At 39.7% G+C, this 16,057-nt stretch overlaps 1 protein-coding gene across 6 annotated transcripts in view; it reads left to right on the top strand.

Annotated features, from left to right (window-relative positions):
- The window catches only part of TADA2A (transcriptional adaptor 2A), a 48,965-nt gene that overhangs the window by 16,576 nt on the left and 16,332 nt on the right, over positions 1-16,057 (top strand). For 5 of the 6 annotated variants that reach the window (XM_036104808.2, XM_036104813.2, XM_036104807.2 and 2 more), the window contains 4 exons: positions 3,515-3,606; positions 5,528-5,685; positions 6,940-7,028; positions 8,239-8,311. In XM_036104808.2, the coding sequence (XP_035960701.1) occupies positions 3,515-3,606; positions 5,528-5,685; positions 6,940-7,028; positions 8,239-8,311 (412 nt within the window). The remainder of the gene's footprint in view (positions 1-3,514; positions 3,607-5,527; positions 5,686-6,939; positions 7,029-8,238; positions 8,312-16,057) is intronic. The other variant, XM_036104810.2, reaches the window with a different exon arrangement.

Raw genomic sequence — 16,057 nt, 5'->3', positions numbered from 1 at the left:
AATCCCCCAGACGTCTTATTTCATCTATAAATGTTTTACTAGATCTCTCTAAAATTTAATTCAAGTCACTCTTCTTTATTCCCCAGTCATGTCATAAAAGCTTTTTAAAAATATCTCTGCTCCCTTCTCTACCCCTGAAAATAATTCCTGTTCTGATTTTTATCACCATAGATCAGTTTTGCATATTCTAGAACTGCATATAAATGGATTCATACTGCATGTACTCTTGTTTCTGGTTTCTTTCAGCATCTTTTTGAGATGTATTCATGTTATGTATAGTAGTTCATTCCTTTTTGTTATTGAGTAATATTCTGTGGTATGAATATGACATTGTTCATTCTCCTCTTGATGGACACCTGGGCTTTGCCTAGTTTTATGCTATTATGAATCAAGCTGTTATGAACTTTTCCTGTATAAGGCTTTCTGTGGACACACGTTTTTTGTCCTTGGATAAATACTTAGGAGTGGAATTGCGAGGCCATAGAATAAGTGATTATTCATATTTAGCTTTTAAGAAACTGTCAAGTTTCCTAAGTGGCTGTAGTATTTTACACCTATGCCAGCAATGAATGAGAGTTCTGATTGTTCCACGTGCTTGCAAACTTTTGATGTTGTTGGTTTCTTCATTTTAGCTGTGCTAGTGGGTTTCATGAGTATAGTGGTATCATAATTTTTTTTTACTTTTACAGTTTGTTTTAATTAGGTTACAAATAAGGTCCATACATTCCAGTTGGTTGCTTCTTACATGTATTCTGTTCTGTGGGTGTTCCACTCTTCCTGTCCCCCTTCCCTCACTCTTTCTCTTGTTTCTTATAGTTTATTTGATTTTTAAAAAACATGAGTTCTCTGTCTTACATATATTAGTAGAGTGTGAATTTTGCTGTTAACATGTTCTTCGGTCTTCTGTGTTTTCTATAAATTGGTAGTGACATATAGCAGCTGTACCAGATTCATTTATGATCATTGTGTAGATCTGTTCATCAGGGATTGCAAAATAGTTATCTTTTAACCTTAGCACTAGCACTCTTTTTTTTTTAAGAGAAAGTACATGCACGATAAGGGAGCAGGGAGGGGAGAGGGGCAGAGGGAGATGGAGGGGGAGAGAGAGAATCTTAAGCAGGCTCCATGCTCAGTGCAGAGCCCGACATGGGGCTCAATCCCACAACTCTGAGATCATGAGTCAAATCCAGAGTCAGATGCTTAAGTGACTGAGCCACCCAAGTGCCCCCCAGAACTCATTTTGATTTATGAGTTAAAATCACCTGGGTGGCTCAGTTGTTAAGTTTCTGCCTTCGACTCGGGTCATGATCACAGGGTCCTGGGATCGGGCCCTGCATCGGGCTCCCTGCTCTGCGGGAAGCCTACTTCTCACTCTCCCACTCCCCTTGCTTGTGTTTCCTTTTTCACTATATCTCTGTCAAATAAATAAATAAAATCTTTAAAAAAATAAATAAATATAATTCTATAAAAAGAAATGTCTCATCTCTGTGGTCACCCTGAGGTAAAGTTTATACAGGAAAGGCAGGATAAAATACCTGATTATTTCCCTTTATTTACTAATTTTGAAAATATGAGTTGGTTCCCTGGCATCCTCTAAATATTTAGAAGATTTTATGTATTTCAGTCCTTTGCAGTTATTATCCTTGTTAATGCTCAAAATGCTCCATCTTTGGTTAGTGGGAGCCTCTACAAGTTGGCCTCTGAATCCTTTTGACATGACCCTCACTGGCTTTGAGAACCTCTTTGCTTTCCATTATGACAAAATGTTCTAGTCTCATCTGGTACATTTTCTTACTCGAACCTAGATTCAGGTCTTTCTTCAAAGAGCCCTGTTCCCTTAGTGGGAAATAGTATTTAGTGACTGCATATTGGGCATTAGAAGTGTTCATTGCTACTGGGTTGGTCGTCGTTTCTAGACTTTTTCACTGAACAGTGTTAGGAAATTATTCTTTTGAGACAAAGTACATTGTAAGTTCATACTAAAACTTTCAATTCAGATATAAGACTATAAGGTTTTTATATAAGCATAGATCTTATATCTGTATCTTTCTAAACCCCAAGCCTGGGGTGCCTGGGTGGCTCAGTCGTTAAGCGTCTCCCTTCGGCTCAGGTCATGATCTCAGGTCCTGGGATCGAGCCCTGCATCGGGCTCCCTGCTCCGCGGGAAGCCTGCTTCTCCCTCCCCCACTCCCCCTGCTTGTGTTCCCTCTCTTGCTGTGTCTCTCTCTGTCAAATAAATAAATAAAATCTAAAAAAAAATAAAATAAAAAAATAAAAACCTTTCCTTTAAAAAAATAAAAAAATAAAAAAAATAAACCCCAAGCCAGAAATCCCACTGCCCAATGACACCACCGCAGTTTCTTACTTGCTTTACCCCATAACACATCTGCACATAATAACCTCAGAATAACTATACCAGCACTCCTGAAAACAGTGTAAGTTTTTTTTTTTTTGGCAGTTCGTTTTTCTTTTTTTTTTTTTTTTTTAAAGATTTTTATTTATTTGACAGAGAGAAAGAGACAGCGAGAGAGGGAATACAAGCAGGGGGAGTGAGAGAGGGAGAAGCAGGCTTCCCGCTGAGCAGAGAGCCCCATGCGGGGCTCGATCCCAGGACCCTGGGATCATGACCTGAGCCAAAGTCAGACGCTTAATGACTGAGCCACCCCGGTGCCCCAGCAATTTGTTTTTCTTCTGAGATGTATTCTACTAGAGATTTATAATCAAATCATTGTGTTTTAAAGTCATGTAGGATATTTTCTTTCTGTGATTATGCCTTAAATTAATTCATAGGTTTATTTGTTACATTTTGCTTTTGACTCTTAGGATTTTAAATTTAGTAGTTAATGTACAATATTTATATTTCAAAGTCAGATGTACCAAACAAGGAATATTCAGAGAGGTTTAGCTTCTGTCCCTCCCTTCCCCATAAGTAACCATTTTTTAAAATATATCGTTTATTCTTCTGTTTAAAAAAACATAAATATACACATATTTGTATTGCCTTCTTTCTTACCTAAGTGGGAACATACTATAATATTTATCTCTACCTTTGTGCTAAGTTTAAAAAATACTTTGGAGTGCCTGGGTGGCTCAGTGAATTAAGCGTCCAACTCTTCATTTCGGCTCGGGTCATGATCTCAGGATCATGGGATCAAGCCCCGTGTTGGGCTCCACACTTGGTGTGGAGTCTGCTTGAGATTCTCTCTCTCCCTCTCCCTCTGCCATTCCCTCTGCTTGCTCACTCTTTCTCTCTCTAACTAATTAAATAAAATCTTCCAAAATATATATGTCTACATGAGTTACATGGCACTTCTGAGTGATAATGTTTATTGGAGACTCTTGTAGTTAATGGTGGAAATAGAGGTGGGAGAGATGGACAACTAATAAGAATATACTTTAGGTACCTCTCAAAACCATGAGAATGACAGTCATTTAAGTATGAATTAGCATTACATTTCAGGTTGCTGGGTTCCATTTCTACATCTGTTCTTAGGCAATATTTTTCCCCCCTTAGACCTCAGATTTTCCTGTTCTTGACCCCAGCTGGACTGCTCAAGAAGAAATGGCCCTTTTAGAAGCTGTGATGGACTGTGGCTTTGGAAATTGGTAAGAGCTTGGTGTTAAGGGTTGTCCTGCTCTAGTGGGCTCAGAGAGGAAGGTGCTGTTGAAGGGTAAAGGGAAGAGCCTCAGAAAGAGGAGTTTGGGGCCATGTGTTACTTTTCTCTTGACCCATGACTTAGAGATATGTCCTCTTCCATTCTGCATATTATTTTCAATGGCTGAAATGCCTCACAGAGATATGGTATGTTTAGTTGTCCATGACTGGGCAGCTCTAAAAGGCCACTTTGGATATATCAAGACGGGGAAGGTTGGTTATTTCTTTCTGAATACTGGGGAAGTTTAGACTTATTAGTTATTGCTCCCTTCTGGTTTTAGGAATTTTTCTTGACTGTAGATACCCTCATCATTTAAGTGAGTCAGACTTTAGGTAGATGGCCATAGCTTACTTGAGGCTCGAGTTTGGGAGACCTGTTACTCGCATTCCCTGTTTTTAGCTTGCAGATAAGTCAAAGCCTGGCAGAACTGAACAGCATTCATTGCTGTTGCCCTAGGAGGCAATGCCACCTAATAATGATGTTACCACTTTAACGTTTACCTTTTGGGAATACTTTCACACTGATGATTGCCTTTTGCAAAATAGATAGTAGGGACATTATTAAATTATATTTCGTTCATGAAGAATCTGAAGCTTAGGGAGTTAAGATCATTTCTCATGATCACATAGCTTATTAGTGAAGGACTCCTAACTAGATCCTCCCTGTCCTGACTTACTAGTGTAGGTAATCTATCCCAATAGCCATAGAAGATACTGTGCTACCTCCATTGGTCCAGGGCCCTGCAGAAGGAAACTTGAGTTCAGTTCACATTTTGCTTGTATTTATTCAGCATTTAGTAAGCATCATAAAATACTGTGTACTATGGGGAATACCAAAGAAAACAGAAAAAAGTGATCACTTGTGAGGAGCTTGCTAATCATCTTGGGCCTAGTTTTTCATTTTTTTGCTTGCCTTTCTGATGTTCCAAAATGGACTAATCCTCCCTGTTCCCCTTCCCTCTTGGTAAAGACTGCACAAAAAAAGACTATTGTTTCTCTGTCAACTGTGAGTAAGACACTAAACTTGGTGGTGAGGGTGGTAGGGATAAAAATTATGACATGTATCCTGCCCTCAAGAAGCTTATAATCCAGTAGGGAAATCAAAATGTATGTAGGGATGATTGGAGTACATGAAGCAGAGCATAATGATGCCTTAGCAGATGGGCAGGTTAAGTACTGTAGAGGAGAGAGGTCGAGAGGGAACTTGGAGAGCTTCCATCTCTACTCCTCCACCATCTGGGCTTAGGAGTCAGGTCTGAAGTACAGATTCTGGCTTTGTGCACTTACATATTTTATTTTCTCAAGCAAGTTTCTTAATCTCTTTGGGCCTCTTTTTCATCTGTGAAACTGAGATAGTAAGTACTCAACACTACATGGATAATACTAGGGCTAACTTCAGTTATGTTGTGAATGTTTCTAGCTTAGTGCTTGGCCTATCATGGGCACTCTAGTAAAGAAATGTTTGTTGATGTGAAGTGTTTTGTAAACTATAAAACATGATGCAAATATGAAACTGTACTTATGTACATTTTGAGTGTTCTGAAGTGGTTTATTATAGCAATTCTTTTCCTGAGGCCTAGCTCACACGGAAATTTAGATTTTCTAGTGATCTTCCTTGCTTTTGGTGGAAAGGAAAGCGCTTTTCGGATCTTATTTCTATATCTTGGAATAGAATCTGATTTGGCACATCAGATTACACCAGTATTAGGCTTATGTTTCTCTCATCGTTCAGCTGATATCTCCATGATATTGGTTTGGAGGTGTCAAATTCCAGACATTTATTGAGCTGGGACTTAAACTATGGAAAGAACAAACCATGCTTTGACCACTCTGTATAAATGGTCAGAGCTTTCTCTTCTCACGGTCCTCTAGGCAGGATGTAGCCAATCAGATGTGCACCAAGACCAAGGAAGAGTGTGAGAAGCACTATATGAAGCATTTCATCAATAACCCTCTGTTTGCATCTACCCTGCTGAACCTGAAACACGCGGAGGAGGCGAAAACTGCTGACACAGCCATACCATTTCAGTGTAAGTGCCTCCCGTTGTCGCCAAGAGGTGCTGAGCTCACCCTCCGGCCCTGTTGCTATAGCGGATGAACAGTGGTTTGGGCAGCTGAAGAGCTTATGGAAGATGGGAGGAGTTGGCCTGGCAGTTGCTGAGAGTCAGGGCTGTAATGGGGAAAAGAGGGGTTGAAGTCCTGCACCGGAAATCCCGGTGCCCAGAAACAGTGTGTAGTCCCACCCACTCTGAGGCTTGTGAACATTATCAGCCAGCTTTAATGCTTCTGCGGATGAGATGTCCAAATTGAACCAACCTTCGCTGCTTTGGAGGGTTTACGATTCTAGATATTATTAGTTACTTACGAGAGTCCAGTATTTGATTCATTTTATTTAATCATCCCAGTGTTGAGTCCAAGAAGCAGCTTGTTATTTTAGTTCACTTAGTTATGGTAGTAATAGCGAGCTTTTTTTTTTTTTATCTCATGTGGCTAAGGGACTCATGGGTCTTCTAACAAAACAAAACCATGATGAGTTATAAATGGACATCTTTGCTGAATGACTCCCAGAAGCACAAATAATGAGATACGAATGTTTTCTTCACCACCACCCCTCCCCGCCCCTTTCCTCAGACTCTGTAGAAACAGTTTCATAGCCGACTAACTCAAAGCCTGATGATACCTATTTGGAAAACACTTTGGGTGGTAGCATTTTATTTTCAAATCCATTAGATCATTTGTTCCTCATAGCAACCCAGTGAGATAGGGAGAGCAAGTGCTTTTGCTTTATACGTGAGGAAACAGATTCAGAAAGGTTAAATAATTTGTGCTTCATGGGACTAGAGGATATTAGAGCTGGGACTCAATTCCAGCTAACTTCCAAATCCTGTGGGATTTTTTTGCTCAGTTGGGTGAGATTTGTAAATTGATATTGGTCCTAAGGGGTAAGGAAACTGAAGCAGACAGGGTAAATACTTATGTTCTGTAATATTGAAGAGAAGATCCTTGGTTTTCTATTACGTTAAGAAAGCACAAATCGAAGGAATCTCCCCATTTTATTTAGAGAATTTCCTAAGTCTTAGCTTCCTTTTTAAGAATTCAGTCTGTTTCTGTAATATTTTATCTTTCTCACTTTTCCCTTTATAAAAATGTTTTGAATTTTATTTATTCTCTCAGACACTGTTTTTTTTCCAAACAAAAATATTTCAGAGTGTAAATGAGGACTATTTCTCTGTTACTTTTTCATGCCAATATTTTATTAACTAACTAAACCTAAATTCTTCCAGCTACAGATGACCCTCCCCGACCTACCTTTGACTCCTTGCTTTCTCGGGACATGGCAGGATACATGCCAGCTCGAGCAGATTTCATCGAGGTAGGAGAAACTTGTTTTTGTTTCACATGAGGCTTATATCTCTTACCTATAGGTTCCATACCACTAAAAACAGATTTTCGAGGCACTGTAATTTATAGGGCCTTAGGCAGCCACATTTTCTTTCATTTGAGTGTCTTTTTTCTCATTCATGACATTTTCACATATGAAATGTAGTTTTACACACCAAGAACCTATTTCTTAAGTTGCAAAGATGTTGGCTCTCACTTAATAGATACGGGGTTTCTGTGGTCTGGTTCTCATTCCACCCTTCGGGCATTTCAAAGTTGTACAATATCAGGGGTTGGCAAACTTTTTCCTTTAAGGACCAGACAGTAGATATTTTTTGTAGACCATAAAGTCTCTGTCATAACTAAACTGCCATTACTGTGCAAAAGCAACATAAATAATGTGTAAACAAACAAACATGCCTGTGCTCCAATAAAACTTTATTTACAAAATAAGCAGTGGGCTGAAATTTGTCCATAGACTGTAGTTTGCTGATCCCTGTTCTGTATTCACAAATACATAAAGCATGATGAATGTGTATAAAAACTGTATATTCCTTGTTCATCCATGGAGTTAAAAACCATGTGAAAGTAATTACAAGTCTCTTGATTTATCACCTGATCCACAATGACAACACTCCTGGAGATAATTTGAAAGTTTAGCAAAATATAATAATTTTGCCAGCCACACACAGGTCCTCATTTTGTTCATGGCAGCTGATACTTTAGAGCTACCCTGTAGACACTGCTCCTACAAATTGTACTCATTGAGTCGAATATGAACAAATCTACCCATTCAACTATATAAGCAATATCAAATAAATAGAGCCTCAAAAGGTAGTAAAAAGGTAAATGAATTAATGTAGACAATGTTCTTATCTAAATACTTGATGGCCTATTCAGAGTTAGATTTCTCAGTTTAGATTTTATGAAGAGATTACTTTTAATTTTTAGAACACTAGGTTTGGCTTTATTCCTGGACTTGTAACTTTCTCATATTTTTGCTGTCTCTCCTGCCTGAAAGCCTCTCAAGCTTTTTCCTGTGACTTCTTCTTTCTTATAGTAGTTTCCTGACCATGTACTACTCCATTCAGTACTTTTTAACAAGTGTTTGTTTCTTTTCTGTTTGCTTCTAAAGCATGGCTACTGTGAAGGCATTACTCAAAGCTGATGGGTTTGGGGTGGGAATTTTTTTCCCCAAACAGGAGTTTGACAATTACGCAGAATGGGACTTGAGAGACATCGATTTTGTTGAAGATGACTCGGACATTTTACATGGTAACATTTTATTTCAGCACATGTTTTTATCAATTGTAAAGTGTGTGGTGACACTGTGTTGGGTGCTAGGAATGAATAAAAGGATGAATAAAACACGTTCCCTGCCTTTATGGGACTCAAAACTTGGTGGGGTAAGTTGCTGCATTTACCTGTTGTTGTGTTTTGTTTTTTTTTTAATTTTTTATTGTTATGTTAATCCCCATACATTACTACCTGTTGTTGTGTTTTTTTTTTTTGTTTTTTTTTTTTTAAAGATTTTATTTATTTATTTAAGACAGAGAGAATGAGAGAGAGAGAGCACATGAGAGGGGGGAGGGTCAGAGGGTGGAGCAGGCTCCCTGCCGAGCAGGGAGCCCGATGCGGGACTCGATCCAGGGACTCCAGGATCATGACCTGAGCCGAAGGCAGTCGCTTAACCAACTGAGCCACCCAGGCGCCCTGTTGTTGTGTTTTGACCACATGAAAAAGATCATTTGTGATGAGGGTGAGAATGTGGATCATGTAATGGTGGTTGGTATCCCGGTCTTGGACTGTGTGATCTTTCTTTTGACTGAGATAAGCCTACAATGAGGTAGTTGGTTGAATGGCTCTCACTGCCTCCTTAGAAGGAAGGGAGTCAATGTGAACACCTTGGGAACTTCAGTAGCAACTGATGATGCTAGATGTTCACCATAATTTGTTACCCCAAATTTCTCTTAGCAGGGAAAAAGAATGGAAGTTCTTCAAGGGTTTTTAGACCAAGCTTGGGAATTTCTTGTTTCTCAGTACTGTTGAATTTTCAGCACTTCTGAATTCTCACCTAAGATGAGCCCTCTAAGGATTTATGTCCATTCTTGTGTTATAACATAAGTAGTTAATGTCAGCAGGGCTCTTAAAAGTGGGGGGTTAAGACTTCCATTGAATCTCTTTTTTCCCCCTCTTTCCATTTACATTGAACTACCTATTTAAAATAATCCCCAATCTTCTTTCATTTTAGTCTAGAATTAAATGTGATACAATAGGTGAGCAATGCCTCCTTGGATTCTCCCGCATTTCCCAAACAGCGTCTTCATTGTTTCTCTTAAATCTATATCCCAGGCAGGAAAGGCAAGGAGAATCCTTGTGGAATTGCAAATCAAGTTTGCATATTACATTAACTGATACTCTGTCACTGAAAAGGGCACTTGATTCTTCTCTCCGTACAAGAGCTATTTAGGCATTCGTTACACCAGATCTGGGACAGAGAAAGAGTCCTCTTAAAAATTTTACCTTCAGGATTTACTGTCGACATATTTCTTGAGCTGTGTTCTTCGCAAAATTTCATTCCTCCCTTTTTCTCCCACACGACTTTAAGGAAAGTGGAGGTGACGCAGATGGCACTAAAAGAGGAAAGCTTGAAAGCAAACTACTCGAGCATTCACTAGATAGACTGTATTTGTTCAGTCTTCCACTTCAGTCTCTTCCTTTCCAGCCCAGTAACTCGCGTGCTGCTCTTTCCCCCCTCTGGGGGTGTTCCCCAACTGCAGTGTGCAGATTGCTGCTCAGTATTTGTCAGTCACACCAGCTTTAATTAAAATGCTATTGTTTCCTGACTTGCATCTTTCTTATTCAGAATGCAAAAAAAAAAAAGTAGCTCCATAAATATCACCCTTTTAGATACTGTTCAAAAATAACCAACTTTTGAAAGTCAGGATTTTCCACGTCAATAATGGCTCAACTATGTCAGAGACTTGCCAGATCACTTCTTCCCAAGGTCTTCATTCTTTAGCCTCAACATTATCAAGAAAACTGTGGTAATGGTGGGTATTTAATTTCACTCTTCATTCTTTGTAGAAGCAAGATTTGCAATTTCTTCCGGTACACTGTGGTCCTTTCTGTAACTAAGTAGGGGCAACAAGAAAAAAATCAGAAAGAAGCTATTGATTAGCAGTTTTTGTTTCAGTTAGCATTTCAAACCTAGAACATACTTTAGTTTGTGTTCTTCCTGCGATTTCTACAGCCTTGTAAGTCCCTTGATTCTAGTTAATTTGAGCTAGGATCGAAGCATCAGTTACTGACTGTTAAAATAAGCAGCTTTAACAGAATGCAAATAATCAGCCCTGCCTCCCTTTTCCATCCCTGTCTTAGTGGCAAACTATAAGATGTTCAGATGGGTGCCTTTTAAAAGATGTTGACATTTGAAAGAGGTTTAGCCGTGCTTGAGATCAAAGGGATGACTTGCTGGTGCCACAAAAGGAGGCTTTGTTTATGGTCTAGAGTTCTTATTTAGCTCCTCTGGCTGCATGACCCACTATCCAGTGTGGTATGTATGGCCCCCGAGGCCCTGAGCCGAGCACTTTCTCCCAGAATACCCAGTGAAGGGAAGGGACTGGGAGCCCACTCCCAGTGGCAAGAGGTTTTCTTGCCAGAGAGAGGAAGGAATGAGAAGGAGTTTTCTGAGCACACCTAGAACAGAGAGAGGGGCACATATTTTGTGCAAATTAGGACACTGATTCTACTTCAGGCCTACTTCTGAGTCATTGTGTGATCTTGGGCAAGTCTTTGCAATCTTGCTTGCTGGTTTTTTTTTTCTGTGTGTGTCCACTGCCAGTAAAGGAGGGGTAACACTGATTAGTCAGAGTGTGAATGTCTCCAATGAAGATAATATGTAATTGAGATTGGTGTTATTACCATTCCATTACAACATTATACTCTTAATATTACTGAGCGTTAATAACATTCCTTTTATGTTCCCTCACTTATATAACTACGGCAAGGAAACAAACTGGCTGGGTTTTATATTCCATCCCAGGGCCGAAGCCACCAAGCTCTTTTCCTCACCCAAAATTTTTGCTATGATTCATGGAATTTGTCTAATATGATGGGTTTGAATGGTCCATTATAGAGGCCTGGGATACAGTGGAGGGATAATTGATTGCATTCCAGCCATACCAGAGGCTTTCAGAATGGGCCTGGAAAGGATACTGCAAGTGCAGCAGTGTCTGAGGAAGAAAATAAGGAAGTTCTGGGATCCCTAAATGACACCACCATGTATTTATTGAAATAAGCAGAAATTATTGGCTCAGAAAGAGTGACGCAGAAGACTCATAACTTGGCATTCTCTTGTGTCCTGGTATGTTTGGGATCTCAGTGTAGATGCATAGTGGTGTTCCTTTTTCCTGTGGGCCATCTCTCCCCAGTGTGCTTCCATTTGGGAAAACCGCTCCTCGATTTGTGGAATCCCCTTTCCCAGAGTTTCACAGGTTCTAAAACCCTGAGTGCAGCATCTTCTAATCATTGCCGTCCTATAACCTAGGCAAGCGACAGGTGTTGTGCGCTCCTTCCTATGTGGTGGGTTGGTGTTTTCAACACTTCATAGGGTTGCCCATTAGGACAGATTACTCTTCCTGTATTTGGAAAGCTAATTTCAGCACAATTTCTTGGCCAGGCATGGATACTCCCCCACCTTTTTTTTTTTTTTTTCCCCTTTTTTCTCTTCTTTGGCTCATATTGTCAGCCTTTAGATAATTGAATGGTTAGTAGATTAGAGGTCCAGCCTTGTCACTGTGTATACTTAGCTACCTATTGGCAGTACCCTTCCCTTTAAAGGCATGTAAAGCATGTAAAGTTTTATGCTTAGGACATTTTAGACATAAATGCTGTTAGTAATAATAGCTTATACATACAGCCTTTACTGTTTGCTAGGTACCATTCTATGCCCTTCACATGTGACCTCATTTAATCCTCACAAAACTCTATGAGTTTGGCATTATTGTCATCATCATCCACATCTCTGTTTTATAGATGAAACAAGAATGGAAATATCAAGTAACTTGCCTAAGGTCATATAACCTGCTAGTGACAGAGCCATCTCCAGAATCTATGTTGTTAATACTGTACAATATTTATCATCTTTACAGCCTTGCATTTTTATTGCTGGGTTTTTTTGTGTGTGTTTGTGAAATGTCACATTTGTTATCTTCTATAGCTTAACCACATTGCTGAGAAGTAGGGGTAGATATTTTCCCACTTTACATTCAAGAAAGTGCACAAAGGACTTAAGTAACTATGGCTTCCTACTCGCTGACTTTAACCATTAGGTCCCATCATCTTCTTTCCTTCCCAGAATTAATTGTGTACATCTTGACCAAAAGCTTTTGGGGGAAATGACTTTTAAAAAGCTTTGCTTCTGGGGAATACCTGAGTCACAGGTTTGTGCTTGTGTGGTTGCACTAGGGATTTTGATTGGCTTCCCTGCAGTTAAGGTCTCTGAGTTGGCTTTCTTGCCAAGCAAGCAGTAAGCGCCTTCTGTCAGGGAAACAGGACATGTTGCCAGCTATTTTGAACAATGTTCGAAATACACTGCAGTGGGAAGGAACTGCCTCTGACTTATGCCCACTTCTTGAAATATTTTAAGGCCAGCCGTTTAGAAACTTTGTTATCAGTCCCCAGTATAATCACAGGGAGACAATTCTTCCCCCAAAGCTGAGATTTCAGGAGTGAATAGGTTATGGGTGGTTTTGGTTGGTTGGTTTTTAATCTCTGGTTCTTTGTTTGCCTGCTTTCCTGGAACTTCCAGTCACTTTAAGTAGAATGTGAACCTGTGATTCTCATTCTTTCAGTGTCTGCCTTCTCATTTCTGTTCTGCCTGCTGTGCTGTGGTCCTCCCTGGGTTATTCATGCAGTTAAGATTTTATAATCAGTTGCTGCTATCTGAGTGCAAAGAAAAGAGACGGCTTCCAAATACGCATTTTCCTCTGGGAGAATTCCAGTTCTCCCATTTGTTTCTGTGTGTGCCTTTCCTTCCCTTTGTTCTCCAGAGCCAGTTGCACAGTCCAAACTATTGAAGTGATCAAGCAGTGAAACCAGTTGTCAGTATCGATAGATTTTTTTTTTTTTGTAGTCTCTTCAGTTTTTTTTTTTTTTTTCTGTGTTAATTAAGTCATTCCCACACAAATCTCAGGAAACAACCTGATAAGTTAATATCTTAGAAAGATTACAGAAATATGTTTTCAGAATTAGCAATAATTTCCACTAGATCTGCAAGTCGTTTTTTTCCTATTGAACTCATCTTGTTTGGGCAGGTAAATAAGATAAGACCCAGAAAGAGCTTGGAATGTGATAAGTACTCAGCTGTGTGTTAGCTGTTTACGTAGCTTTTTTTTTCCTCCTTTTTTTGCTTCTCCTGCCTTGAACTGTTGACTGCCTAATTCTGTTTCTCATATGAAAAAGAGTTAGAGTCCACTGTAAAACTTGTGTTTGGTTAGAGACACATCCTCTCCTCCCTATTCGTACCTGCCTGTTCCACCACACGGGGATATCAAGTGCATCTCCACCAGCACAGCAGTCTAGAGCTTATCAAACTACAGCAGGGTGTTAGAAAGCAGTGGGGGTATTTCATGGTACTTGGGCTTTTATATGGAACAACCCTCTACATCAAGAAAGAGCTCGCTTATAGAAAGAGTTCTACCTAAAAAAAAGTTTGAAAACCATTGCCTTAAATCTTGAATCTGATATTATTGAATTATTTTTATCTGTGGATGGTTGTGAGGAAAAATAAAGCAGTGTTGTTTAACTTTTTGAACTTACTGGATCGTCTGGGTGGCTCAGCCAGTTAAGTGGCTGCCTTCGGCTCAGGTCATGATCCCAGGGTCCTGGGATCGAGCCCCACATCGGGCTCCTTGCTCAGCAGGGAGCCTGCTTCTCCCTCTCCTGCTCCCCCTGCTTATGCGTGCACTCTCTCTCTCTATTAAAGATTTATTAAAAATAAATTTTTATGTATTTGACAGCAATAGTGAGAGAGCGGGGGGGCGGGGAGAGGGAGAAGCAGACTCCCCACTGAGCAGGGAGCCCAAAGCTTAATCCCAGGACCCTGGGATCATGACCTGAGCTGAAGGCAGACACTTAACTGACTGAGCCACCCAGGCACCCCTAAATAAAATCTTTAAATAAATAAAATTTTGAACTTATTAGAAATGAACAAAGAAAATCTGTAGTAACTAATACTTTTTTCTTTATACTTAAACTTTAAAAAGTAATGCATCCACTTACCTCTTCAGATCATCCAGTTAGAATTTGTTATTTTTATCTCAGACTCAAGGCAGAATGGCCTAGATAAAGTATTCCTGGTCATTTCCCAGTGATTGAAGTTACATACATATATAGTGCATCTGTTCATAGCCCCACATGTTAGATTTTGGTATTTCTTCCTTTTAATCTGAGACTATCCTGAGAGCAGGTAGCAGTGAGATGCACAGTAATGAGTCAGCATGGAGTATCCAGAATTTATTATCTTGTCAGGAATACCATATTGACACTGCCTCAGAATTGTACATTACTCAACTTTTGTTGTTTTATATACTGAAAGAAATTCGTGATTGTAACGAGCCATTGTGTACTGTTCTCTTACTTGATTGGTTGCATTTTTTTTCCTGCCTTAAAATCTAGTTTCAGGAAGCAAAAGTATGGGTTTCAAATTATTCCACGGTGGTACCCTCAGAGACTACTACAGGAAAAGGTAGCTGAGGTAGAATAGGGAGAAGAGGTTCAGCTAAAGCTGATCTAACTTGTCCGTTTCAAATAAGAACATATTTGAAAACAACGTTTAAAAGTTATTCTAGGAGAACATGCAAATCTGTGTTGACTCATTGCCCCCATGGGTTAAACTTGAATTTGTATCTCACATCCTTCTGATGAGCAATGAGATTATATTGCCTTTTTTGTTTATCAGTATTACAGAGGCTCTAGGCTCTATTTTGGTTCAATGAAGCTCACTAACCTGGAAGACGTGATTGCCATACACAGTAAATTCTTTGCTGCACGGCTGGTGTGTTAAATTTTATTACCTACCATCTGAATAGCATATTTTAGTTTTTCAAAGGACACGTGTCAGGTCATTATGTTGTGCTCTAGAGCCTCTTTCTTCTGTGACTACATTCAATAATTAAAACAAAACCCATCAAACTCTCAACTTACGCAAAGCCTAAGGAGATAACAAGTTACTAAGATAGTTCCAGAATCTACTGAAATCATTAAATTTTAAGATTCCTTCAGAATCCAGGTGCCTGAGTGGCTCAGTCATTAAGGGTCTGCCTTCGGCTCAGGTCGTGATCCCAGGGTCCTAGGATCGAGCCCCACATCGGGCATCGGGCTCCCCACTTGGCTGGGAGTCTGCTTCTCCCTCTCCCTCTGCCCCTCCTCCCCCCACTTGTGCTCTCTCTCCCTCTCTCTCTTTCTCTCAAATAAATAAATAAAATCTTTAAAAAAAAAAAGGTTCCTTCAGAATCCATGGATTATAGTTAAGAATGGTTTGTGTAGCACAGTGCCAAGTCAAGTAGTCTTCGTAGTTTCTTCTAGAGCTGTTAACGGTTGGTCTTTATTTCTTAACTTCAGAGGGTCTTCAGATTATAAAAAGCCTGTGGGAGTTGTTTACTTCTGAGTTTTTTTTTTTTTAAAACACTCATTTCATTTTTAGTTAAGCCAGATTTCTCTACTCTCACAGAGAAAGTAAACATGTTGGGCAATTTCAGTGTCTCTGCTACTCCAAGGCTCTAGAATCAAACTGGGTTTGGATCCCTGCTCTGTACTTAGCAGCTCTGTGAGCGAGGGCAGATTGTTTTGCCTGCATGGTGTATAGGGCATATGAAGGAATGGTAGGAAACGAAACTGGGAAGATAGGGAGATTCAAGGCAATAAGGAGTTTTGTATAATATGTGAGGGTTTGAACTCCTGTAAGTGGATGGGAAGCCACTGGAAAAATTGTCAGCAGGGGAAATACACCATCAGATA

Source organism: Halichoerus grypus, chromosome 2 (assembly GCF_964656455.1).
Source record: "Halichoerus grypus chromosome 2, mHalGry1.hap1.1, whole genome shotgun sequence".
In the NCBI taxonomy this organism is placed as follows: Eukaryota; Metazoa; Chordata; class Mammalia; order Carnivora; family Phocidae; genus Halichoerus; species Halichoerus grypus.
Note: the sequence above shows the minus strand (reverse complement) of the source record. Positions and strands in the feature narration are given on the sequence as shown.